Raw genomic sequence first — 25908 nt, 5'->3', positions numbered from 1 at the left:
GGAAGGGAAGGGAAAAGAAGCAGACGCTATGGCGTGTTTTGTTTTGAACATGACACAGACGTTTTAAAACCCATACTGCATATTAGTTGCACAGTGATCTCATGAGTTCATTTTGACAATAGCATAATGAGACAATGCTAGGCATGAGTCAGTTACCTGTGAGTAGTTGCTGGCCAGACTGTTAATACTGGAGCTGCGGCTGGGTGGTTTCCAGTTGTGACCGGGTGAGTTGGACATGCCCAGTGTTCTCCTGTTTATCAGGGAAAGAAAAACACATGGTGACATCTGTGAAACTGTTAAATGTTAAACATAACATAATATAAAACAGTATACCCTAATTGGACTCATTCCATGTTGCTAATTTCAATGTTTGATAGATATTTCAATATATTTGTAAAAAAGCACAGAAGAGCACTGCTGTAGGTTTCCATGACAAAGGAAGGTGTTCTTTGGGGAAGGGATAGAAGCTATATGAAAAATGGACCAAGGCCACTTTTTTTTAACAATACGATAGTCTAACAACGTTGTAGCCAGTCAACAAAAAATGCTGAAAAAAATACATCCAACTAGTAGGCCTAAACATCAGCCATCTTGCTAACCAAATCCTAAATGACAGATGGCTAGTTATTTCTTTTTGCAAAGATAATGATGATAAATAATAATTTATCAGGCTCTGTTTGCAATGTTTGGAATCTATGTCTCATAATGTGGGGCAACATTTTTGACAGTTTTTTATCATTTGGAAAGTGTTGTGAATAGATAAAACAGATGATGATCAGAGGATTTGAAGGGGCTAATTATGCTAGCTAAGCTTCTGAACCTAAGCAATATAAATTGTTGTACCATTTCTCTCACTTAAAATCAGCATCCTTTCACAGCGATTCAAAAGGTAATGTTAATTATCATCCGATAATTAAGGTGCGCCACTACACTAGCTAATGTTAAATGACAAACGAAGTGCCTGAGTTTGCTAATATCATGCCTATGTTCCCACATTTCCTTTTTTCATAAATTTGTATCTGATTGTATCCCCCTTTCTCTTAATTTGGTAGCCAATTACACCCAACCTATTATCCAATTGTCCTCTGGTAGTAGAGGGTTCGTCAGGGAACATAGGGCTGTGGGAACATAGGGCCTCATTTAGAGAAGAATCTTAGAAATGTGGGAACAGGGGCGGCTGAGTGGCTCAGTGGGCAAGGCGCTCGCCACTAACGCAGGAGATGCTGGTATCGAGCCCAGCTCTCGGCGTTGCTACCGGCTTGGCCGGTCGTTCATACTAACACAATTGCCAGTGTTAGGGGTGGGAAAGCCGGTGGGTGGGGATTGGACGTTGTGGACGGCGACTCCTACAGGTCGGTTGGTGTGCCTGTACAGCAGAATCAGGAAGTATCGGGGGCAGCGTGAGCCTCCCACGCGTTACTGCTCGCCACTGAGAGATCGCGCTGTTCAGGTGAAAAGATGCAACTGCCTCCTCGTGTACCGGAGGGGACACATGATGCAAGGCTTGGTCCTCACTGCAGCCGACCAGTGGGAGGCATAGTCTAGCAACGTTCGAAACAAGGGAGGGGAGAATTGAAGGGAGAATTGGCGAGGCAAAATTGGGATGGGAGAAAAATAGAAAAATAAGGAGAACAAGTGGATCAAAAAAAATAAAATTGGGAACAGAAGGGGCCTAATTTGGAGAAGAATCTTAGAAATGTGGGAACATAGGGCTGTGGGAACATAGGGCCTAATGTCTTTCTTTTTATCATAGAAATGTGGGGACATAAGGCTGTGGGACCATTGGGCTGTGGGAACCTAGGGCTGACCCCAACCCAGTTTGTGGATTACATGCCCAAAATGTTAGCTTGTGACATCAATGAACTCATCAGCTCCAATTTTTGTCTAGTTCTGTGGACAGACAGACAGACATATACAGACAGACACTGTTCTAGTTCTGTGTGGACAGCTGCAGCCATTGGCTACCCGTGTTAGATTTGGTTGATGTTACTTATGCTGTCTTCCTTCAGGATGGACTCTGTGTTGTGTTGTTGGATGTTGAAGTAAAGTCATTAACCCTTTCACTGCCACACGACAGAAGGTTAACCGGCAGTGAAAGGGTTAACCGGCTGTCGTGTGGCAGTGAAAGGGTTAACCTTCTGTGAATTGTCACAGTGAAAGGGTTAACCGTTTTGGTAGTGCGGCAGTGAAAGGGTTAACCCTTTCACTACCACACTACAGAAGGTCAACCCTTTCACTACCACACTACTAGACAGGTTAGTAATATGATGACCCTCTCTTTACTTATCTCCCTTTCTGGTGCCTTAAAGTTCAACACAACCTCGGTTCTCCTAGATTCGTTCCCCCTGCGAGACACCATTTGGATACCTATCTAGTCTAGCTAATTAAAATGTTGACCCTTAACACTTTGAGTGCCAACAACAAGATTTCTCGTTAGTTTCTAGTTAGTTTTCTCGTTAGTTCATAGTTTTTTTTATTTATTAGCGATTTTTCCATTCATATTTCATCAATCTAGCCTCACGTTACCACTGGAACTCTCTCTGAGCTCCATTGGGAAAATACCGCCCCCTATCGTCTCTCCGGATGGTACTGCACCCCTTTGGATTGGATTGAATGAAACGCATGGGGAAAAAAAGTCCTGCTTCCACATTTTACTTCTCAGGCATGTAACTCGAGCCGATCGGATTCATTGTGGACCATCAGAACAGCATGGAATCGGTGTTTCGACCACCCAGCGTTGGATCAATAAAAGCGATCGATATTTGGAATGGCAATCAGGAATTGGAATAATCTTTTTGGAGAACATCTGATCTGAGGTAAGGAAATTATTTTACCAGTCTTTTTTCACAGATATATCAACGTGAGCCCTATGTGTGTGTGTGCATGTGTGTGTGCTGATCAGGAAATGGATAATCGATTTTTCAGCCCGCTTCTATAGCGTGCATAAGTACACATATACTATCGATAATCTAGCGTTTATTTGAAAGCGATTCATAAATAGGCAGAAAAATGACAAAGTTTTTTGTGTATTCCAGTGTATTCCACTAAAGGGCGATTATCACAGAATCGTTATATTTTCCTGAAACTTTCAAAAAACGAGTTTTTCAAAATGGTATAAAACGGAAATGAACCGATTAAAAAACAATCCGTTTCGACAATGTTGACTGCAAACAAGTCATTGATAAGCGACGGCCATATTAGACACATAGCCATAATTTAAGATATCGTTTATGCGTTCGCAAATATGAGAGCTCTATCATTGAAGTGGGTGGTGGCACGCAACAGGGTTCCGGGGCACCACATGGCTGGCACGGAAAGTGTTAACGTAATATCAGGTCAGAAGTAACAATATACGGCGGTTCTTTCATATTAACACTCTCTCGGCTTAACACATTGGTTGCCAACAACGAAAGATCTCGTTATTTAATCGTTATATCCATAAATTTTTCATCCGTCCAGCCTGACATTATCATTGGGAATGGCTCTGAGCTCGAAAAGGGCAAATACCGCCCCCTATCGTCTCCCGGATGGTAATGCACATCATTGGATTGGATTGAGTGAAAAAGTGCATCAGAGAAAAACTCCGGTCCAGGGTTTTCCTATCTCTGGCAAGCAGTGTCGTGTTACCAGATTCACTGGCGAGGCTGGAAGCAGCTTGGATTATGCGTTTCGGACTATAACGTTGGATCAATGAACGCGATCAATATTTGGAATGGCGATCAGGAATTGGATTCATCTTTTTGCAGAACATCTGATCTGAGGTAAGGAATCTATGTTACCAGTTTTGGGTTAATCAGAGTTGTTTTTTGTGTGTGTGTGGCGTTAGGCGCTGAGCGCGGCACGAATAAATAATTTTTCAGCCCGCTTTTGTATCGTGCATAAGATCACAAATACTCTCAATAATCTAGCGTTTATTTGAAAACGATTCCTAAATCAGCCGGAAAATGACAACGTGTTTTGTGTATTCCAGTAAATGGCTATTTTCGCGGAATTTCTCTGAAATGACTAGAACTCTCCGAAACTATACTCGTATTCAAAACGGTATAAAACTAAAATGTACTGATGAAAAAACAATCCGTTTCGTACATGTTGACTGCAAGCAAGTCATTGATAAGCGACGGGTGTATTAGACACATAGCCATAATTAAGATATAGTTTATGCGTTCGCAAATGTGCTCGTCCTCCCATTGATTAACGTGGTGGCATCCAAGCGATAAATCGTGATATCCGGCTGGCAACCAATGTGTTAAGGTCCAAGTGATCTTACACCTATATAATTGTCTTAATGGTTTTATCTTCTAAGAAAACGCTGCCCAAATCCTAATTCACATTTGAACAATAAAGACAGGCCATAGGCTACAGGCCATCATCAGGGCATAGAACCCATTTAATTATGTATAAGAATCAGTTCAGGGGGCGGCTGGGTGGCGCAGCGGACATTGCGCTTGTCACCAACGCAAGATACACCAAGTTCCAATCCGGCTGTCGGCGTTGCCTCCGACTTGGGCCGGCCGTCATACTGGCTCGATTGGCAGTTAGCGGGTGGGAAGTCGATGGGTGGTAATCTGGACATTATGGACAGGTCGGTTGGGGGACGCCTGCACAGCAGACAGGAAATAGCGGGGGTAGTGTGAGCCTCCCACACGTTACACCTCGCCAATGAGAGGCCGCGCTGGCAGGTGAAAAGATGTGACAGGCTGCCTCCTCGTGTATCGGAGGGGACACGTGATGCAAGGCTTCTATCCTCCCTAGGACCGACCTGTGGGGGGCATATGCGAGCAACGTTCAAGACAGAGGAGGGGAGAATTGGAAACAGCGAATTGGGATGGGAGAAAAATAGAAAATAAGGTGAAAAAGTGGATAATAAAAAGAATAAAAAAGAATCAGTGAGTTCAGGGTGCCGGTCAGAGCAGGAATAATACACATTCAAGATCGAACAATGCGTTTAGCATCAGGAGCGCCGTTTGCGGCAATGCTTTGTATATGACTATGAATAAAACAAAAGAGTAAATTTGAAGGCCCTTCGCGTGTGCCTTGATGTGTTTGTCTCCTGATTTCTGCACGTTTTCAAGAGATTCTCCTCCAATTGGTTACCTTGCAAATGTGGGCCAGGAGGCGTCGAGATCATGGCCCCTGGACGCCACGTCAAACTGAACATCATTGAGCTCATACAGGTGACTGATGATGTCAACACTGAGGTGGGGCTTCAGGAAGGGGCTGCGAGCGTAATACCAATCACTGCAGGAGAGAGAGAGAGAGAGAGAGAGAGAGAGAGAGAGAGAGAGAGAGAGAGAGAGAGAGAGAGAGAGAGAGAGAGAGAGAGAGAGAGAGAGAGAGAGAGAGAGAGAGAGAGAGAGAGAGAGCAATTTAATACTTATTCATGTTTAACACATTCGGGGCCAACCACGGACATGTCCGTGTTTCGGATCCAACGGTTGAGGGCCAACTACGGATATGTCCGTGGCTAGGTTGTTTTGGATTTTATTCCATTGTAATATCCTACTCAATGTCACCCTGCAGCATACCTGTCAACCATCCCGTTTTTCCCGGGATTGTAGTGTATTTCAACCTTCCTTCCCGCCATCATCCCGGAAAAAGAATTTCCCGTTTTCTTTCTTAAATTTTTTACATTTTTACAAAATGGCTACAATTCCCCTCCGTGACGACAGGTGGCAGCAGTGTAGATTAGAACATTAGCACAGGAAGTCAGACCGGAAGACGGTTGCGACCCGAAGAAGAGGAACAGCGACCGGCTAAAGGAAGTGGTTTAGCACAAACTGTATTAGATTCTACAACTACCTACCTAGAAAAGGCAGCAAAGCGATACCGGCAATGTAGGGTTGTTCCCGGAGAGCTCACTCTCGGCCGTGGTTTCTCAGTGTATAATATATGGTGCTCTCCCTCAACATGCAAGTAGGGTGAGACAACACCATTCTTTAGTCCAAATAATACCCTACTTTATACTATATTATTGTCATTAGTTTAATGTAAAGTCAGTCTTACATTGACACTGCTTTAACGTTGCATTTACCCATAATCCATTGCTGTATTAGACCCATGTGCCAGTATAAAATTCAATTATGTGCCCCTCTTCCCACGGTGTATATAGAAAGAGACAATAAACACAAAAGTAACATAGGACACTAGGGCTGTCCCCGACTAAGGATTTGGACGGTCGACTAGGATTGGCCAAAATTTGCCGTTAGTCGACTATTGGTCGACTTAAAAAAAATTATAAAAAAATATAAATTTAGATTTTTTTTTTTTTTTTTTTTTTTTATCATTCCATTTGGGCTGTGGGGGTGCTTAATGTCTGAAAGAGTCGACTGAAGGCTTCTTGTCCTCTGCAAAAGCATGCAATTGGTCCACTGATGGATACATCTTGATATTTGTCTAGTCTAGTGTGTTCATTAGATGGGTGAAATCCTCTTTCAGTGCCTCTGTTCGTAGGCAGTTAGCCTCTGGTATGCGTGCCATTGGCGTTAGCCATGCTTCTAGGCCTCTTTTCTTTTTGAAAGAATGATACAAAAAATAAAAAATAAAAAAGTATTATAATTTTTTATTTATTTTTTTATTATATTCGACTAAGAGGCTGGCCAGTCGACTACGGCTCCTTTCGACCGATTAGTCGACTAATCGATTAATAGGGGTCAGCCCTATAGGACACAATATACAACACACAGGACTATGTACAATATAAACAGTGCCTACAATTAAATTAATGAATGAATGAATAAGAGGTAAAAGAGAACTTAGTGTAAATATTCTTTAATTTGTGTCAACGTTATAAAAATACTATTGTATTCAACAAATTAATTATGATACACCACAATGTGCCCTTTCTATCTATTATAAATCTATGGCCTCGCGATTCCACGGCTGCGCAGTGCAGACAATATATATATTTATTACATGGCGTTTTAACATTCGCCGAAATGCTTGATTGTGGTTGGTCAATAGCCCCCGACAGCGGTGAATTATTTTTCGATAACCACCAGTGATTATTGTTTTTCGCAGCTGGAGTAATCAAGCGGCTTAGCCCCACTGACGCACACTGTTTCAGTGCAATTAGACACACCTGCCGGGCTGCCGGCGATAATAATAATCACTTTATTTGGGCTGACAGAGCCACAGAACAATTGCGTCTGCATTATCTCGTCTTGTCGATTTTGTAAAATGAATTAGGTATATTGTTAGTAAGTTAGCCATGTAATAAGCGGGATAATGTATAGCTATACTCAGTCATCATCGCAAAATAATTGACCTTCACTGACGTTTAAACTCCGTGTTGGTCAATTATTTTGCGACAATGACCTTGTAGCTATACATTATACATACGAGGGGGAGGAGACTACATTGGGAGGGGGCGGGGCGGGGCGAAATATCCCGTTTTTTCAAATCCCAATGTTGACAGCTATGCCCTGCAGCACTGCAGATTTACCCTACTCTTGGAATTCGGAAAAGTGCATTACCGGCCAGATCCTCATAGGGGCGCTGTCTCGATAATGCAGTGTTCCCTGTTAGAGACCGGTGTTTTTTCTTTTTCTTTTTATGAATGGATTTTTCTGTTAGCCTACAGCTATGCGTGTAGCCGATCGCCTGAAATAGTTTTTGGGACGCTGAATTCAGTATGCAGTAAAGGATTATAGCATCAGCCAATGGACATATGGATCTACCAGATGGCGATCGATAACTGGGAAATCGTTTTTGCAGTCCAACCAGCTATAGGTAAGAGCTATTTGACGTCAATTACAGCCCAATCGGGCCTTGCTTTGATAGCCATCCACCCGGTCAGCGAATTAGGCTACTGAGGCTAATGCCATTATTGGTAATCAATAATCAGAAACGACGTCCCCCGCCCCCCCCCCCCCCCTTTCATGCATTCATGGTGGACCATGATACCGATCAAATGCATTTAGATTTTTATCTCTAGCTTGTCTATAACCGAAACGCCATTCGATTTAACGTTATTAGCTTAGCGCCCTGTATCTCACGTTCCAAGAAATACCCCAGAAAATTCTGCTATAACGTTCATATTCAAGACGCTATAAAATGGGAACTTATTGATGAAAAAATTATTTGTTTAAGGCATATTGAAGGGACGGTTTATAGTGTCAATTGACAATGAGAATGGACAGATAGCAATAATATAAAGTATAGATTTAGCTCTACAAACAGCCTCACGCACAATGAAACCTTATTATGATATGCTGGCCGTATAGAGTGGGGCCCGTCTAATCCCTGTGGCCGTCAATGTGTTAAAAGGACATTGTTTTCTGTTTCATTGCTATCTGGAATTAATTAAAACAACCAGATTTTCACAATTATGTCCATGTATTTTGAAATTCTACAACGGATTTTAAATGGTTTTCACGTGCCCTAAGGTAATTAAACACTCGTAACTCATAAAAGACCACAGAAACCTTAAAATCAAGTAAAACATAATTTCCAAAACTTTTTAGTTACAAGGTCTTCAAGCAACAGCAACAATTATTAACACATCCACCGCCGTTCACGTTGTACAGCGTTATTGCCCGCCATGCATTGTCTGCCAAACCACGCTGTACAGCGATATTGAGATCATATTTCATTTTTTCGCCATGGCATTCATAATTCAGTCACCCAGCCTCTGGTGATACAGTGGGACTCTGCACAATATTGCAACGCCTCAATACCGCCGCCTGGTGGATGATCGTGCGAGTTACAACCGGAAGTGGCAATCGGTGCATCTGGGAAATCCGTCCGGCAGTCATATATTGTTGCGGGACTCCAGACATACACTGGCGTGCATATGGATCGCTGCCATAACTCAATAATCGATATGATTTGGGCGTTTATTGCGCCATACAAACCGGAAATGGATCTAGGAGATCGATGTCAAATAAGTGGGATCTTTTTCCTCCAGTCTCGTCGGCGAACGGTAAGAGGACGCTAACGTCATTTTCAGCCCAATTGTCTATTCATTTCACCGCAAACCGATCTGATCAATATATCACCCATACTACATAAAGCATTTACTGACGATCACGGAATTATAAACGACCCCCCCCCCCTTTCCTCCGTGCATGATGAAGCATAACGTATAGGATCATATACAGTTGAATTTTTTAATATAGCGTGTATCGGGAATAAACGGCAATCGATAATCTATATATGCGTTTAGGCCTATAACTCACGTCCTAGGAATTACTGCAGAAAACGATAAAAACATACTTATATTCTAGAAGGTATTTTTGTATGAATGTTTGAATGAAAAAGTATAACGTTCCTACATCCTGAACGATAGATAATCGATGTTGAATGGGCCATAGTAATGTCAATTTAGCAATACAATTTAAAAAGCTATAGCCCTGCAAAGAAGGTGAACATCTCCATAGGCTTACAGTGGTGGCAGACTGGCTATATTGATGGATATAAGTCATGGCAGGGAATGTGTTAAGGGTGGATCATGTTTATTTACAGTATGTACTTAAGTATGAAAACAACTACTATAGTGGTCATATTTGAACAAGTAAGTTACAAAATGAAGGTCAAAGCATTTGAATGAACTGGAGAAAGTCAACATGTCTGTCTTGTTGTTCAGTAGGCCGATAATATCGAACATCCCTACTTTTTAACCATAATTTAAGTATTTCTGGTGCCTGAAGTTTTTTTCTTCTTCTTTCACATAATGCAGAAGGACTGTGCCCAACAAAACTAGTACCCAGGGCTCCAGAATGCGACCAATTTGGTTGCATTTGCCACCGTTGCGACTCAAGACATAATACCCTGAGATTTCACCCTGGTGGCTTAAAGAGTTTAACGTTACATGGTTAAACACGAAACGACATGTACTGCTGCGGACTATTACCAACCTCTCTCTCTCTCTCCCCTCATAAACTGTTAATTTATGTAAACGTTTTTGGATGACGAGTCGAGCAGACAGCAGAGCAGACTGGCGAGCGTATCATCTTCACTTCATATTTAAAAAATCTCCAGTTTCAAAGCAAAATTGAGCAAAGGCTATTTAACAAATTATGACCACTTAATAATGGTTTCATACAGGCTAAAACATTGTGAGAAGCCCACGTTTAATAAAACATACGACTTTGCTGAGGTCTCACTCTCGGCGTCACAGATACTACTCCGAAAATAGAATAGAATAAAACCAACATATAGCAATGATAAGGCATGTGTCCAATTTATGAGGGTTATTTCGGACACATTGACAAAGAGGACCATGGAGAAAATCCATATGTCTCATTCATGATTTGTGTGCTACTGGCACCAGTGTAACGTTAGTCTGGAGCCCACCGACCACGGAGGCAACCATGCAAGGCGCCGACCTGAACCCGGGCACCTTCCAATTACCAGACGACCGCTCCTGAGCCCCTGTCGCTTTAGCAGAGAGCGGTGCACGGTGGCAAATAGTGTCTGTCCTGGGGAACAGGAATAATATAATATTGACAACGTAACTGGAGGTCACATCTTCAAATTGACACTCTGATGATGCTGTGAAGTGTTAACGAATCACAACAGAGAAAAAAGTATGTTTTCTGCTGTCCAAAAAAAGAGGAGAAACAGCGAGATCCCTCTACTTTTCAACAGAAACTCACTTTAAATATCATAACACTGATAAACAATAAAGCTAGTGTTGAGGAATCCCTTTTGGTCGCCCCAAACAATAGCTTAGTTCACACCTAGCTCAAAGGCTACAGCCCCCCCCCCCCCCCCCCCACTCCTCTCTCTCTCTACTTAAGATCAATATTCCGTCTCTTCTTCAGTCTCTCCTAGCTGGCCACAGGAGAGAATTCCTCTCAGCCAAAGCTCATTTAACTCACATGTAATTTGTATTAATTGTTTTTACTATTAAACCTATTTTGATCTGTCTACGATATAATGGATGAGTCTGGTGTCACCACACTAGCAGGGTGTAGGGCTGACCTTCGAATTTCCTTGGGGAATTCGAAGCTTCGGGGCCGAGATTCGATTTTAATTCGAAGCTTCGAGATAAAAAAAATTTATATATATATTTTTGTTTTGTTTTCAAATTTCTTTTTTTTATGTTGTGGGACTTGTACTGCACTTTGTTCAACTTTGTCAGTGCTGTAAAGTTTAAACCTTTTTAAATCTTAGACAAACGAAACACTTTGCTTTCATGAAATATTGTAAGCCGTCATTTGAGGCTTTATAAAAGCAGCACAATGAACACAAATCTGTCAGTGCCGAGTCCGACCTCACCTTAAATAACAAACAGCATTGCTTGTTGTAGTTAACAAAGAGAGGCAGAGTTGATTTTGAAAAATAATATTCAAATTTTATTTTCATATTCGAATCCCATGCCCATCGAACGAAGCTTCGAAGCTTTGAAGTATTTAAGACAGCCCTAGCAGGGTGCTGTCATTGTTGGAGTTGCAGCTATGTACGCTACATGTAACTGTACAATTATTTCATCACAATGGAAAAATGGAAAATCTGGTTTGAATGTTAAACATACTTTGTGTTATTATGGTGAATATGTTATTGGCAACTAAGTAAGGGATAATGTATAGCTACGAGGTCATTGTCGCAAAATAATTGACCGACACAGAGTTTAAAATACCGAGCCGCCTCGGCGAGGTGTTTTAAACGTCAGTGAAGGTCAATTATTTTGCGACAATGATCGAGTATAGCTATACATTATCCCGCTTATTACATGGCTAACTTACTTACTCGCAACACTGGTTCTGGCTCCGCTCGTTGCTCCGCCCTGTCATCGCTGGCAGCTTCCCCAGCAGTGCAGTCTGATTGCACTGATGTCAGTGGGCTTGATTGCGAACAGCTGCACACAGCGGTCATTATTGTTCCACAGAGGTCCGTTATCGGGTAATATCGGACCTCTGACGCGCGCTATTGACCAATCACAAGCAAGCATTTCGGCGAATGTGAAAACGCCATGTAATAACACTAATTATCAACCTACATCCACGGGCGCTGGAGCAAGGCCTGAACTGGCCCCTCTGCATCAGTGTCGCTGGCTGCGCCTTACCGCCTTATAGCTTTAGTGTCGCCTGTACACAGTTACAATGGGTGGCATTCCCCAAGTAGAAATGTATTCAAATGTGTTCAGATTTGATATTATGCACATTGCATTACTCATCAATGCTCAACGAATGTGGATTCCTGTTGTTGAGTAGTGCATGTGATTGACTGAACTTCAGGCAGCATTATCTTCAAGGGTGTAAAGTACTTGAGTAATTGTACTTCGTTACAATACTTAAGTAATGTTTTGGGGGGATTTGTACTTTACTCGAGTATTATTAGGTTTGTAGATTTGTACTTTTACTCAATTACATTTCAGGGGGGGGGGGAACACACTTTTTACTCCTTACATTTAAAATGCAGACCTACAAAGTACAAATCTCGCAGGTCCAACCATTTTTATTAGTATATTTGTTTTTCTGGCCGAACTAACGTTAACGTTATTAATCCTGTGGACGCACTTTATTTAAAAACAGCCAATCAAATCCCCATCATGGAAAGTTAACCCGCCCATACCCATGCTGATTGGTCCTTGTGCAAGACTAGAAAGCGGGGATCTTTGATTAAACACCTGCTATCAGAAGAATAGACGGTCAGAAAAAAAGTTTTTACTTTTACTTTTTAGTACTTAAGTACATTTAAAAGCAGAAACTTTTTAACTTTTACTCACATGTGTTTTTAGCCAGATACTCTGACTTTTACTTGAGTACGATTTTGAGACGGTACCCATACTTTCTGTTGTGAAGGGCCAGATTAAAGCTGAGAATCTACATTTATTGTTTATATACCTTGTATATTATTTATATATACACGGTATATCCCTTTAAGCCTGCGTTCGAATCATAGTAATATTCGCTTTCCTTATTGGATAACGCCATCGGCGCCAGACCGCAAGCGCCCAAAGTCAGGTTCAAAGGCGAGTCCGGGCATGTCGTAACATGCCCGGAGACAGCGTATTGATTCGAGACGAGAACTGAGGTTCGGCACTAGATAGCCACTTAAGTATATATACTGCGGCAGGTGCGAACAGTAGCTGTTCATCAAGTTCGGTAACAGTGAAGTGAGAAGCAGTGCGTCTAACAGAGCGTTGAGAACCATGTGCGTAGTGAATAGTAAAAGTGTCAGATTTAATGCAGTAACGTCAAGTTCGACTTAGCTTAATGTGAAGTAAAGAGTCGTTAATTATTGTGTATCGTGCCAACAGCAGTTAGTTCGTGTGTAGCATTACCCAGCAGTTCGTTCATTTAGCTAGTGGACCTTAGCCAGTGCGCGTGGACTAAATACATTGGTACCAGCACACGAGGAGGCCTAGTCGGAGAACCTACTGGACATGTGCACAGGAGAACCGACGGCGGCGATTGCAGAACCAGTATTGGTTGGATTATATTGATTGTGGAACGTACTACCCGGAGAAGAGCATCGTTAATCTCCACTGTCGTTTGGATTTAACACCGTGAGGATCTACATTCGGGCTGGCCTCAGGCTAGATGGCTATTATCATTGCTATTGGGCAATTGGATTACAGTTATTGCTTTTGATGCTGAGCTTTGGATTACAAGGACTGGCTTCTGTACGTGAATCCCCTTCTTCTTCAATTGATCAGACTGAGTATCCGAACATTCCTCTCTCCTCCAGAACTTACAACTCTGGGAGGAACCCATTGTCTCCAAGCGGTACCAGCGTTGCCCTCTATAATTGCCATTCTACGCCAGGCGGCGTTAGCCTAGTACCCCATCGTAGGAAGTATTCTATTCCCATTGACTTATGCTACTGACTGACTTTATGCCTATTCTTCGCCATACAAGCGCGACCCTAATTCTCATATCTGTAACATTTACTGCATAATAATAAATACCCTCAAATGATATTTCTTTGTCAGTGCCGTGTTATTATGAGTGTCTGCCATATATTAGATGTACTGTCTAGCCAGTAATTAAAGTACATACCTAGCAGTGGTTTAATCTATCACAATCTTTAATACGGTCAGGGTTTTATAACCCCTCAGTTACACTTTCACTTAAGTATAATTTCTGGGTACTTTTTACACCCCTGATTATCGTTTGACCCAGCATTTCATTTCATTTCAAACCATTATTTAAACTCCAAAGACAACTGAGGTTTCCCTCATTTACAATCACGTCGAGAGTGCATACAGAGCACAGAGCATGCAGGGCTACTTGGCCATGGAGCCATCAGGCCAGATACTCACATGATTGATTGATTGATTGATTGCTTGAAAACTTTATTAACAGATTGCAGAATGGGTACAATACAGTACAGCTCAATACACACAATTGTTAAGGGGATGCAGACCAGAGAAAGACTTTCGTCTTGTTTACATCAGGGTCCCCCATTTTCAATTCATCAGGACATATATGACATACATGACATACAGATAGTCAGTACTGCTACATCTATAAATTTATGACATACCAGATTTGCAAATACAGTACTGTTTGTGATACAGAAGGAGTCAAGAAAAGGGAGTATATACATTTGACGTAGAAACTGTACATTGGAGGAGGTTGGGTGGGGGGGGTTGGGTACATTGGGATATTGACAACCATACTGGGTCATTTACATTGGAGGTGGTTGGGGGGGGGGCACACTGTATAAACAAGCAAAACTGTACATTGAGGGGGGGGGGAGGAGACACTGTACAAACAAACAAAATTGTACATTGGACTATTGACAAAACCATACTAGGTAAATGACTGTACATTGGAGGGGGTTGGGTTAGGATATTTACAGGGGCCAGTGTTGAATTGCAGTCTCCCGTAGGTGTCCCTTGAGAGAGGTTTTGAAAGTGGGTAGTGATCCACATTCCTTTACAGCTTTGGGTAGGGCGTTCCACATTGATGTGGCATAATTGCGAAACGTGTTTAGTCCCTTATTTGAGCCGAATCTGGGTTTAACATGATTTGTGGAGCTCCCTCTGGTGTTGTGATCGTGGTATTCACTGACCTTTGGGAAGTATTTTGACATGTACATGGGTACCTTGGTCGTGTAGTGTATCTTGTAGACCAGGCCCATTGCAAGTTGCTGTACTCTGTCGTCTACTCTAAGCCATCCTAGGTTGTCAAAGTGGGCAGGGGTGAGGTGGGTTCTAGGAGTAAGGTCAAGCAGTAGTCTGACCAGTTTGTTTTGAGATGTTTGTAATTTTGTTTTTAGCGCCTTTGAGGTGCTTTGGTACCATGAGGTGCAAGCATAGTCGTAGTACCCCTGAATGAGTGCTCCTGCCAGAGTCTTCAGGGTATTCTTGTTTACCAGAGAGGAGATCCGGTACAAGAATCGAGTTCGTTGGTTGACTTTTTTTATTACATTGGATGCCATTTTGTCACAGGAGAGATTAGCCTCTAGGATGGAACCCAGGTAGGTAATTTCATCTTTCCTTGTGACAATATTGTCACCCACTGTAACTGAGAAGCCGTCGGTCTTGCTGAGTTTGTTATTTGAACCGAAGAGAATGGACTCTGTTTTGCCCATGTGTAATGATAGTTTGTTATCAGCGAGCCATATGCAGATTCTGCCTAGTTCCGAGCTGAGGGTTTTTTCAACCTGTAACTTGTTCTTGTCAGAGACCAGCAGGGCTGAGTCGTCCGCAAACAGGAACAAGTTGCAGTCACAAGCTGACGACATGTCATTTGCATAAATTAGGAACAGTATGCTTCCTTGTGGAACACCACAGCTCACTGTGAGGGGGGGGGATAGGGTACCGTTTACCTCCACCATCTGTTCCCTCCCCTCAAGGTAGGATTGCATCCAGCTCACTGATAGACTATCAAAACCAATTGCTTTTAGCTTGTCAATCAGAATGGAGTGATTGACCGTGTCAAAGGCCTTTTGTAGGTCCAGCATGACCATGCCGCAGTATTTGCCTGCGTCCACCTCTTGTTTGATGTGGTCATTCAAATAGAGAAGGCATGTGTCAGTGGAGTGGGATGTTCTGAAGCCAGATTGGAATTCGTAGATTAGATTTTTTCCGCTAGGTACTTTTCGACCTGTTCGTAGACTATTTTTTCCATGACTTTCGAGATGGAGGTGAGAATAGAAACAGGGCGGTAGTTGCCTGGGTCTAATTTGCTGCCCTTTTTGTGCAGAGGGGTCACCCTCGCAATTTTGAAGTCCTTGGGGACGTGTCCCTGTTTTATGGAGAGGTTTATTATGTGTGTGATGATTGGGGTGATGGCGGCTGCTGAGTCTGAGGAATTTGGAGGGGATGTTGTCATGGCCAGTGGCCTTGTTAGGTTGGAGGGCGCTCAGTTTATTGAGTACCTCATCTGTTGTTACCATTTCCAGCTTGAAGTCGTCCTTGCGGACCCCTAGGTTTTTGTAGTAAGCTACTATGTGTTCTACCCCATAAAGCCCTGAGTGGGAGGGTAGTTTGTTTACCAGTGTTGTGGCTATGTTTGTGAAGAAAATGTTTAAGTAATTGGCTACATCCAGCTTGTCTGTGATGAGCGTGTTGTCCGTTTTTATGTTTATGTTTGAGAATCTGGTTTTAAGTTTTTTACTGCATCCTAGTTGATTATTGAGTAATTTCCAAAGTTCACGTGGTTTGTTTTTGTTTTCCTCAGTTTTGTCATTGATGAAATTATTTTTTGCAGTTTTGATCATGGAGTTTACGTCGTTTCTTAGTCTGTTTCTTTCTAGTTTGAGTTCAGTCACGTGGGCTTGGAGTTCACTGCTCGTGCTTTTAGTAAGCTTTGACTGACTTTTACGAAACTCAGAGCATTTTTTGTCTCTGGTTTTCATAGCGGCCAGTATTTCGGAGTGCATCCACGGCTCAGCGCGATTTTTTACCCTGGTGGTTCTTAGGGGGGCCATGTCGTTTAGTATTGTTGAGAATTTGGTTTTGAAACCAAGCCATGTTTCTTCAACCAGTGTACCATTGAGTTCATCTGACCAGTCCAGACTCTCCAGTTCAAGGTTGAAGGCCTCGCTAGAGTAGGTTTTGAGGTCTCTAGATGTGACTGTTTTGTGGCAGCCAGCCTTTTGTTTTAGTTTTTTGCGGGTACATCTATAAAATACTCCACTGATTGTTGTTCCCAACTGTGTTTACAATGTAAAAGAAAGGTTGAGATCCAAGGCAGCTCTAAAAAAATTTAAAAAGCCTTTATTTATTGGCTTACATTATTTAGAAAAATCTTTTTAAAAAACCGACATGTTTCGGCATGGCCTTCTTCAGGGTGTTGTGTTGTGTTTACAATGTAACGTGTTGTAAAGTCAAGCCCCTGTGTTGTTTCAATGAGAGTCGTTTTACCTGGTGACCCTCTGGTTCATTAGGCACTGTTGAAGCGTGTCAGCCAGTCGCTGATGCACAAGGGAGTAGCGGATGAAAGCTCTTCCTTTCCCCAGAGATGTCTTGAGCTAATGAGGAAAGGTAATATCTATTACATTTGTCTTGAATGAATACATTAAAAAGAACCAGCAACAAGGTGGTTCATATTCAATAGAATGTTATAAGGGTTATAACTATTTATATGCTGATCTGCAACCTAATTAGAATCCAAATAGTAAGCTTCCTTCTTATATCTTATGAAAGACAGGTGAGTCAGCAAGACGGGTAACTGAAGTAAATTATTTTCTTCCTAACTAATAAGAGGTGCTACAATACCAATTTGATCAGAATGAGTATTGAATAATCAGTTAATAATAAGATGTGTTTCGCCCAATATGGTTTGTTTTCAGTGCAGATTATTAGTAAAGATAAGATAAGATAAAGATAATTAGAAGATCATTTGATAATTAGTATATAATAATATAAAATATTTGAACAATAAATGAAAATGTCCATGGAGTACCCAGCATAGACATTGACAAACTGAATGGTAATTTAAATAGACATACTGTAAGTAAATAAATCACATAATGTACATGGAGTGCATTCAGGTATAATGAATTGACAATATAATGTAAATTAAATGAATGAACTTTTATTGATCAGATCTTTACAATGATTCTGTTTTTAAAGCTTTCCCCTAGGTCAAATAAACATGCATGTTAACATGAATAAGCTGTGTGTAAATAGTAGTTGTATAGTTCTATGGTACAGTAGTTGTCTCGTCATAAGAACAGTAAGAGGTGCTCTGTGTACCTCAGGGATGGACTTGACAAAACGGATCCCATCGTTGGCTCCTTTTATCTTGGCCAGACAGTCACTGAAATATTCCCAGTAGTCCTTTCTGGTGCCAAGAAATGTGCTTTTCTCCTTCTGGTCAAACTGAAAGGCAGACGTACAACTGACATGAGAAGCTGTTGAACATTATTTTAACACAGAAAAGTGGCCATTTTTAAACTTGAACTTGAGGACTGCATACTTCTTTTGCAAACCAAAATACTATACTTTATACCAGGGCTATTCAACTAAATTGTTCAGGGGGCCACATTGTCAGAAACCCAAGGGGCCAGGGGCCGGACTGCCACGGCGCCTCCCCGTGCTATGAATATATGTACACTTGACACAACACGCAACCACATTTTCACAACTTTTATTTAAAGGGGAACTATTTTACTATTTCTTTCACTATTTGGGCACTTTTACACAATTCCTGTGGGTTTATGGAACACCTCTGTAATTTTTTTTTTTTTTAATTCATTGTTTTGTATTTCTAATCAAGTACTCAAAAACAGCATTTTTCTACCTCAAGATCTTAAGCCGTTTTGAGCCTGGGCTCCAACCACAGTGGGAACTGTGTGGAAACTCAGCTGATTATCATGCAGCGGTGTCTCTCTGACATCACAAATCAGCACATTTTCAGATGACTCAGTTCAGTGAGGGTGAATATTGTGAGAGGAGAATTGGAAGAATGCGCCAATATGAGAATTAGAGACATAGATCATATTAATATAAGTCCACATAGCTAGGAAACAATGCTAAACACTGAAAAAGGCCATTTATAAGATAGTTCCCCTTTAACTACATTGCAAAAGTAGTATACTTTTTTAAAAAAAGTGCTTAATTTATGTGCCACATGATCCACATCTGCAACATCTCCTGCAAAAAGTGCTTCATTTATGACTGTGCAACAACTGCAACATCTCCTCTTCAACATTTCAATATAAAAATAAAAAACAAACAAGTGCATGATGTGCATCTGAACATTCTAACATCAACACTTGAACAAAAAAACACATTTATAGTGCAGCTGAGCTTATGAAAAAGTGCTTCATGTCTGTGCAACAACAGCAAATCACAGCATCTTATTAGCACTTATTGTCGACTCTTAACTCTCAAACATCAGGGGGGTGGGGGGCAGACAGGCCTAGCCTACATACACACATCTAATGAGAGCGATTGCACTTCTTTGACTGGGCAATGGCAGAGAAAGAGGGTTCATAGGAAGTGAGGGCTACCCGCAAACAGTGATGCAAATGCTCATTTGTCAAGGAGGCATGGTTGCTTGTTTTAATGGCATTCATGTGAGAGAAACTGGATTCACAGGTGTATGTTGAGCCAAACATTGTTAGCACAGATATTGCCAGCGTTTTTATTTTGGGGAATGTCTTGACATGAATACACTTTATCCAAAATGTTGTGGTGGATTCATTCTCAAGTGCCTGCTTCAGAGCAGATGATGCTTGCATGTCAATTATTTCAAGTTGCAGGAGACCTTCATCAATGTGAAGTGATGCAAGGAACTATTCTCCTTTTGTGGAAATAGCAGCTACATTGGCAAATGGGTTGCTCACAAAATGCATCAATTCTCTGGACATGTCAAATTCATCAAATCGACTTGCAAAGTTTTCCCTCAATTTATCAATGAAATCTGTCATTAATTGAGTGACTTTTGGCTCAATTGTGCGTGTGAACGTTGACATGAAAAAAGAAAAAAAATTATCATGTAATCTTTGGCGGGCCGGTCAGAATCATCCCGCGGGCCGGATCTGGCCCGCGGGCCGCCAGTTGAATAGCCCTGCTTTATACTTATAGCACATGCATGAGCCTGGTCTCTTTTGAAAGATAACATTCTGAAGTTCCTGAAACAATAAAGATAATTCACTTTTAGTGCTAATGAAATAGAGTAACATAGGTCTGAACTTGAGTTGAACTTGAACTTGTGTACTCACGTTTTTCTGTAGTAGTTGCAATATCCAAAAGTATATATCCCAGAAAATTGGTATGGCTGAAAAAACACCCTGGGTCCATAGCCTGAAGTCTTATGTAGTACATGTCCAAATTTCAGAAATGAGTGATTAGGAGCGATTTTGGTAAACTGGGAGGGGGGAAAAAAGCTCATTGACTCCAATGCATTCCACGTTTTTTTTTGTTACAACCCTGTCCAATAATTTTCGAGATCGCCAAATGATTGACGGAGCTAGAGCCTCGGGAGTCGCGTGTGGTAATAAATATATATATATTTTAAGTCTGCCGTGTACTTTGGTGCACGCCTGACATATCGGCATGTAACTCGAGAACCACTGAACGGATTTTGTCGCCAATCGACAGGCAACAAATAGGGCTTTAATTCGATATATATATTGTATTCGAAAATATGCACACCCGAGCCGCTAGAGGTCAGCAAAGTGGCGCGTCGATGGGCAAATTGTTAACAAGACGGCTGAGGGCCGGGTTGGTGACAGTTAAGAGGTTAACATATATTTTTTTTTACAATATGGAGGATAGTGGCTCAGGCGGTAGAGCAGTCATCTGGTAATCGGAAGGTTCCCGGTTCGAGTCCCACTCCTCCCGGTAGCGTGTCCTTGAGCAAGACACTTCACCCCTAATTGCTCCCGATGAGCAGGTTGGCACCTTGCATGGTCGCCTCCACCGTCGGTGTGGGAATGTGTGAGTGAACGGGTGAATGTGAGGAACAAAACTGTAAAGCGCTTTGGATATAAAAAAGATATATAAAATGCACCATTTATATACAGAATCTCACCTGTAACAGATATTCCAGTTTGTAGGAGAACTTGTGAAGGTTGGAACTGTCATCTGTGATTGGCTCCCCGTTCTCCCTGTACTCCTTCGCCAGCTCTGCCACGGCGTCTGTGATTCAGGGAGAGAGATCCAGGGCCAATATGTCTGAACGGAGTCTAAATTATTCTATTATAGGTATACAAATTAATTATCCATATAAATGTCCTATCTGCAGCACAAAGAGCTGAGGTAGGCTATGTTGGCAGAATCAGATAGAGTTTCAACCTACAGTACTGAAACACATTAGTATATTTCTCCCAGACATGCAAACCTCTCTCAGCTCAAAGGGAACAGGTTTTCAGTCCCACCTGGACGTCTCAGAAGGATTCAAGTGTATAAGCTAGCCTAATAGAGTATAAACTAGCTATGGCCAGCATGATTCTTCGCCCCCGATAATATTTTGGGACCCTCCAGTGACAATCACAGGGCTACATCACTCAATTCAAATCAACTCTGTCCATACATCTGATTAGCGCTACACTCCGTACTACTAATTTGTATATTTTGTACAGTTTAATCACCTGTACATTGTATATTTCTGTTGCACTTTACTGCTACATTTGCCAAACGTCTTTTCGTTGTACTGTACTTGTGCTGTATAATAATGACAATACATTTGAATCTAATCTAAATCTAATCTAATACCAAAGTGAATTAGTGCTAGTTACCAACACACACAGTCACACACGCCTAAAGTAACCCCTGCCCATGCTGAGGGTGTCCCTCAGTCTCCTGTCCCCCTTCCATCTCCTCTTCGTCACACGTGAACCACTTGCCTCGTATCCACCGTAAGAACTGGAAGGACACCCGTGATGGATGCACCCTCAGCAGCACACACTCTCTCTCTCGCTGCATGCTGACAGTCTTTCTGCTCCCACCACACCCTCACTGTGCCACCGGAGGACAGGGTTAGATCCACGGTATCTTCCGACAGCAGGGTATGAGCAGAGCTCAGGTGGTGTGTGTGGGGCAAGAAGATGGGCTTGACAATAAGGCCAAGGTCACAGAGCACCTTCCTTCCCTCTTCAGTCACGCTATGTTAGCTGGCAAATGTCTGCCACCAACCCCATTCATTCACTCACACACACACACACACACACACACACAGGCACAGACACGAACGCACACGTTGTCGTGCGCATGCAATCACACATGCAGCCGCGCACACAATGCTGGGCGTACCATGCAGATCTCTGATAATCCTCTGAAGCTGGCTCTCCCCGACCGCAGCCGCAGAGGCCATGGTCCACCTCTCTCTCTCTCTCCCCTGGCAACACCGGGTCAAGGGGTCATCCCCAGCCTGCTGAATCAGACGATCACAAACAGTCAGGAACAAAAGACTGGCATGAATGGTCACACACAGACTCACACACAGACTCACTCTCCCTCTCTCTCTCTCTCTCCCTCTCTCTCTCTCTCTCTCTCTCTCTCTCTCTCTCTCTTCTCTCTCCTCTCTCTCTCTCTCTCTCTCTCTCTCTCTCTCTTCTCTCTCTCTCTCTCTCTCTCTCTCTCTCTCTCTCTCTCTCTCTCTCTCTCTCTCTCTCTCTCTCTCTCTCTCTCTCTCTCTCTCTCTCTCTCTCTCTCTCTCTCTCTCTCTCTCTCTCTCTCTCTCTCTCTCTCTCTCTCTCTCTCTCTCTCTCTCTCTCTCTCTCTCTCTCTCTCTCTCTCTCTCTCTCTCTCTCTCTCTCTCTCTCTCTCTCTCTCTCTCTCTCTCTCTCTCTCTCTCTCTCTCTCTCTCTCTCTCTCTCTCTCTCTCTCTCTCTCTCTCTCTCTCTCTTGTGTATTTTTCTCTCTAAAATACACACACGCCCAGGGGTGTAAAAAGTACCTAGAAATTATACTTAAGTGAAAGTATGGGTACCGTCTCAAAATCGTACTCAAGTAAAAGTCAGAGTATCTGGCTAAAAACACACTTGAGAAAAAGTCTAAAAGTTTCGACAACTTTTTTTCTGACTGTCTATTCTTCTGATAGCAGGTGTTTAATCAAAGATGGGTCTGGGCGGGTTAATTTTCCATGATGGGGATTTGATTGGCTGCTTTTAAATAAAGTGCGGCCGCAGGATTAATAATAACGCTAAGTTAACGTTAGTTCGGCCCGATAAACAAAAATATACTAATTAAAATGGTTGGACCTGTGAGATTTGTACTTTGTAGGTCTGCATTTTAAATGTAAGGAGTAAAAAGTATGTTTTTTCTCTCTGAAATGTAATTGAGTAAAAGTACAAGTATACAAACCTAATAATACTCGAGTAAAGTACAAATCCCCACCCGTACTTAAGTATTGTAATGAAGTACAATTACTCAAGTACTTTACACCCCTGCACACGCCACACTACCAATGAGTTATTGCAGGAAAACTAGCCGGGGTGGGATGCTATGGGTTTTCAATGGGACTAGAAATTGCCAAAAAATACGGTCTTAAGATTCTATGAATCTATATCTGCAGCACCATTGAGCTGCGCCCATGAAGCCTACCTCCAGGCCCCGGAAAGAGAGACAAGCGCATGGGACTGGTCAGCATGCACAATCCTACCTAAAGGCCCTGGAAAGAGAGACAACAGCATGGGACGGGTCAGCATGCACAATCAGTGTTGTCAAAAATATCGAAAAATCGATACATATCGATTCTGAATATTTAAAACGGTTTCAATACTCATTTCCCGAAATATCAATATTTAATTATTCATAAAAAATTAAAATTAAAAAAAAGCATAAGGAAGTTGCATCGTTCATTTCAATACCTGTAATAGTACAGTAGTCCACACACACACATGTGCATTCAGTTAAGTCGGAATATGACTGTAATACAAACAGTTCAGTTTGGCAGGTACATGCAACACAGATTACAGTATTTACATCCGTCTGCTTGAGAAAAGATTTCTGCAATAGAAATGATTGAAGTGAGATGAACAGTTATTTTTAAATGTGTGATCTAAAGATAAACAAAGGGTTTTAAAAGTGTTATATTTATCTTCTCTTATAGTACCAGAGAGAAGCTGAGGAGAATCAACCAGCAACAAAATCAAAATGTATTAAAAAAACAAAACAAAAATGTTTTTACATTTTAAGATTGAACCTTTTTCCCCGTGGTATCGAAAATGGTATTGAATATCGATATTTTTCAAGGTATCGTATCGAAGTTCGAAATTCCAGTATCGTGACAACACATTCTAGCTGGCCCAGAAACACAAGAATCATATGAATATTTATATTGAAATGTACATGTGATTCTTTTTTCAGGCATGCTTCGTACACCATTGACTTCCACTAGCGTTGCTAGTTGCTACCAAACTCTGACAGTTTCTGCTTCCAATATTTTCAAAGACAGAATCTGTAATGCCATCATACAGCGACCTCCAGGCAAAAGAGCCGCTCTTGGTACTGTACTTTCTTTACATTTGATGTGTTTTCCCATGTGTGGGTTTTGAGTGGGGATAGGGGAGGGGTTGCTATTGGTAGCCAGACATCAGGTTCTGCTAAGAGAGGTGTGGAGAAATTTACATTATAGTAAGCTACTATGCTGTAATATATTTATATGTGTCATTGGTCAGCAATAGCAACCCCAAAATATAAACAAAACAGGACTCTTTTGCCAATAAGTCACTGTTAGCCTATATCATGACCACAGCATTGCAGATACTATCTTTAAAACCAAAACATGCAAGTACTTTTGGGATGGACTGAAATTACTCACTAACAAATAAAAATTAAATTAAATAAAAAAAGTAGCGTTATCCCTTCAATAAACCATTTTAATCTAAAGCTAGAATTTGTATTACAGTCAAACAACGACGTGTAGGGCATAGTATGATAAGTTACTAAACTCTCCAGCCAACACATCAGACCAAAACAAGAAATGAAAACTACAGTAAGTGCAATACCAAGCGAGGCTCTTTTGCCTAGCGGTCACTGTTTTGACTGCATTACATATTCTACCTTTGAAGTTTGAACTAACGTTTGATTGATTGAACATTTTATTAACAGATTGCAGAATGGGTACAGTACAGTACAGCTCAATACACACAATTGTTAAGGGGATGCAGACCAGAGAAAGACTTTCGTCTTGTTTACATCAGGGTCCCCCATTTTCAATTCATAACATATATGACATACATGACATACAGATAGACAGTACTGCTACATCTAGACATTTATGACATACGAGATTTACAAATACAGTACTGTTTGTGATACAAAAAGAGTTTAAGAAAAAGAGAGTATATACATTTGACGAATAAACTGTACATTGGAGGAGGTTGGGTAGGTGGGGTGGACATTATGTACTCCAATAAAGGGCTGTGGACAAATCAGCAACCTTGGTGCTAAATAATAAACCCTTAGTAGAGTAAGTTACATAAGAGTACATTTTTAATAAGCAAAAGTCGTCATTATGAGTAGAAGCATGACAACCCCTCAACTGACAGTTCTAATGTTAGTTAACCTGAGCTATAGCTACAGCTTTAAGATAGCTAGCCCGCAGCAGAGAGCATTCTAACGTTTATGTTGTTGATTAACTGTAACGATAAAGTAAAGCTATGATAATTTCACAAACAAGTTATTAATGCCAATGTAATCGAGATAGAACCGTTTATTAACGCTAACATTAGGATGCGTCTGTCGCATTTCATTTCAACAAAAACGTGCTGTTTACAGACAACAAAAACAACTTTGACATACTTTCAAAGACAAGACGTAGGTCCATAACAATCCAGATAGTTTACATGCGCATACAAACTTGCTAGGTGTGCTGTACGGGATATTTCCTGATTGACATCATGACCGCCCACTGACATGGCGACAGTTCGCTTTGGGACCAATGGTATTGACGTTAGTAGGCGGTACAGAAAACGTGTGCTCGGTAAACAGCAACGTCATGTGACGAGAACACATCATCTGAAAGTACACGAACTGTTGACTAGCCTGGATCCAATCCCTAGATTGATTGATTGATTGATTGATTGATTGATTGATTGATTGATTGATTGATT

General features: G+C 41.6%; 1 protein-coding gene across 7 annotated transcripts in view; it reads right to left on the bottom strand.

Annotated features, from left to right (window-relative positions):
• fyco1a (FYVE and coiled-coil domain autophagy adaptor 1a) overlaps positions 1-25642 on the bottom strand; it is a 67290-nt gene extending 41648 nt beyond the window's left edge. For 3 of the 7 annotated variants that reach the window (XM_084309472.1, XM_084309477.1, XM_084309476.1), the window contains exons 1-8: positions 25598-25625; positions 23396-23462; positions 22103-22223; positions 20883-20989; positions 18098-18223; positions 17264-17370; positions 5095-5238; positions 157-250 (exon numbers count right to left, since the gene is read on the bottom strand). In XM_084309472.1, the coding sequence (XP_084165598.1) occupies positions 157-250; positions 5095-5238; positions 17264-17370; positions 18098-18223; positions 20883-20989; positions 22103-22163 (639 nt within the window). In that variant the 5' untranslated portion in view covers positions 22164-22223; positions 23396-23462; positions 25598-25625. Of the gene's footprint in view, positions 1-156; positions 251-5094; positions 5239-17263; positions 17371-18097; positions 18224-20882; positions 20990-22102; positions 22224-23395; positions 23463-25597 lie in introns of those variants that run through there. The other 4 variants (XM_084309473.1, XM_084309475.1, XM_084309474.1 and 1 more) reach the window with 4 other exon arrangements.
• Positions 25643-25908: the final 266 nt, after the last annotated feature.

Source organism: Notolepis coatsorum (genome assembly GCF_963971535.1).
Source record: "Notolepis coatsorum genome assembly, chromosome: 3".
In the NCBI taxonomy this organism is placed as follows: domain Eukaryota; kingdom Metazoa; phylum Chordata; class Actinopteri; order Aulopiformes; family Paralepididae; genus Notolepis; species Notolepis coatsorum.
The sequence above is the reverse complement of the archived record's forward strand: the minus strand, read 5'-3'. Positions and strand labels throughout refer to the sequence as shown.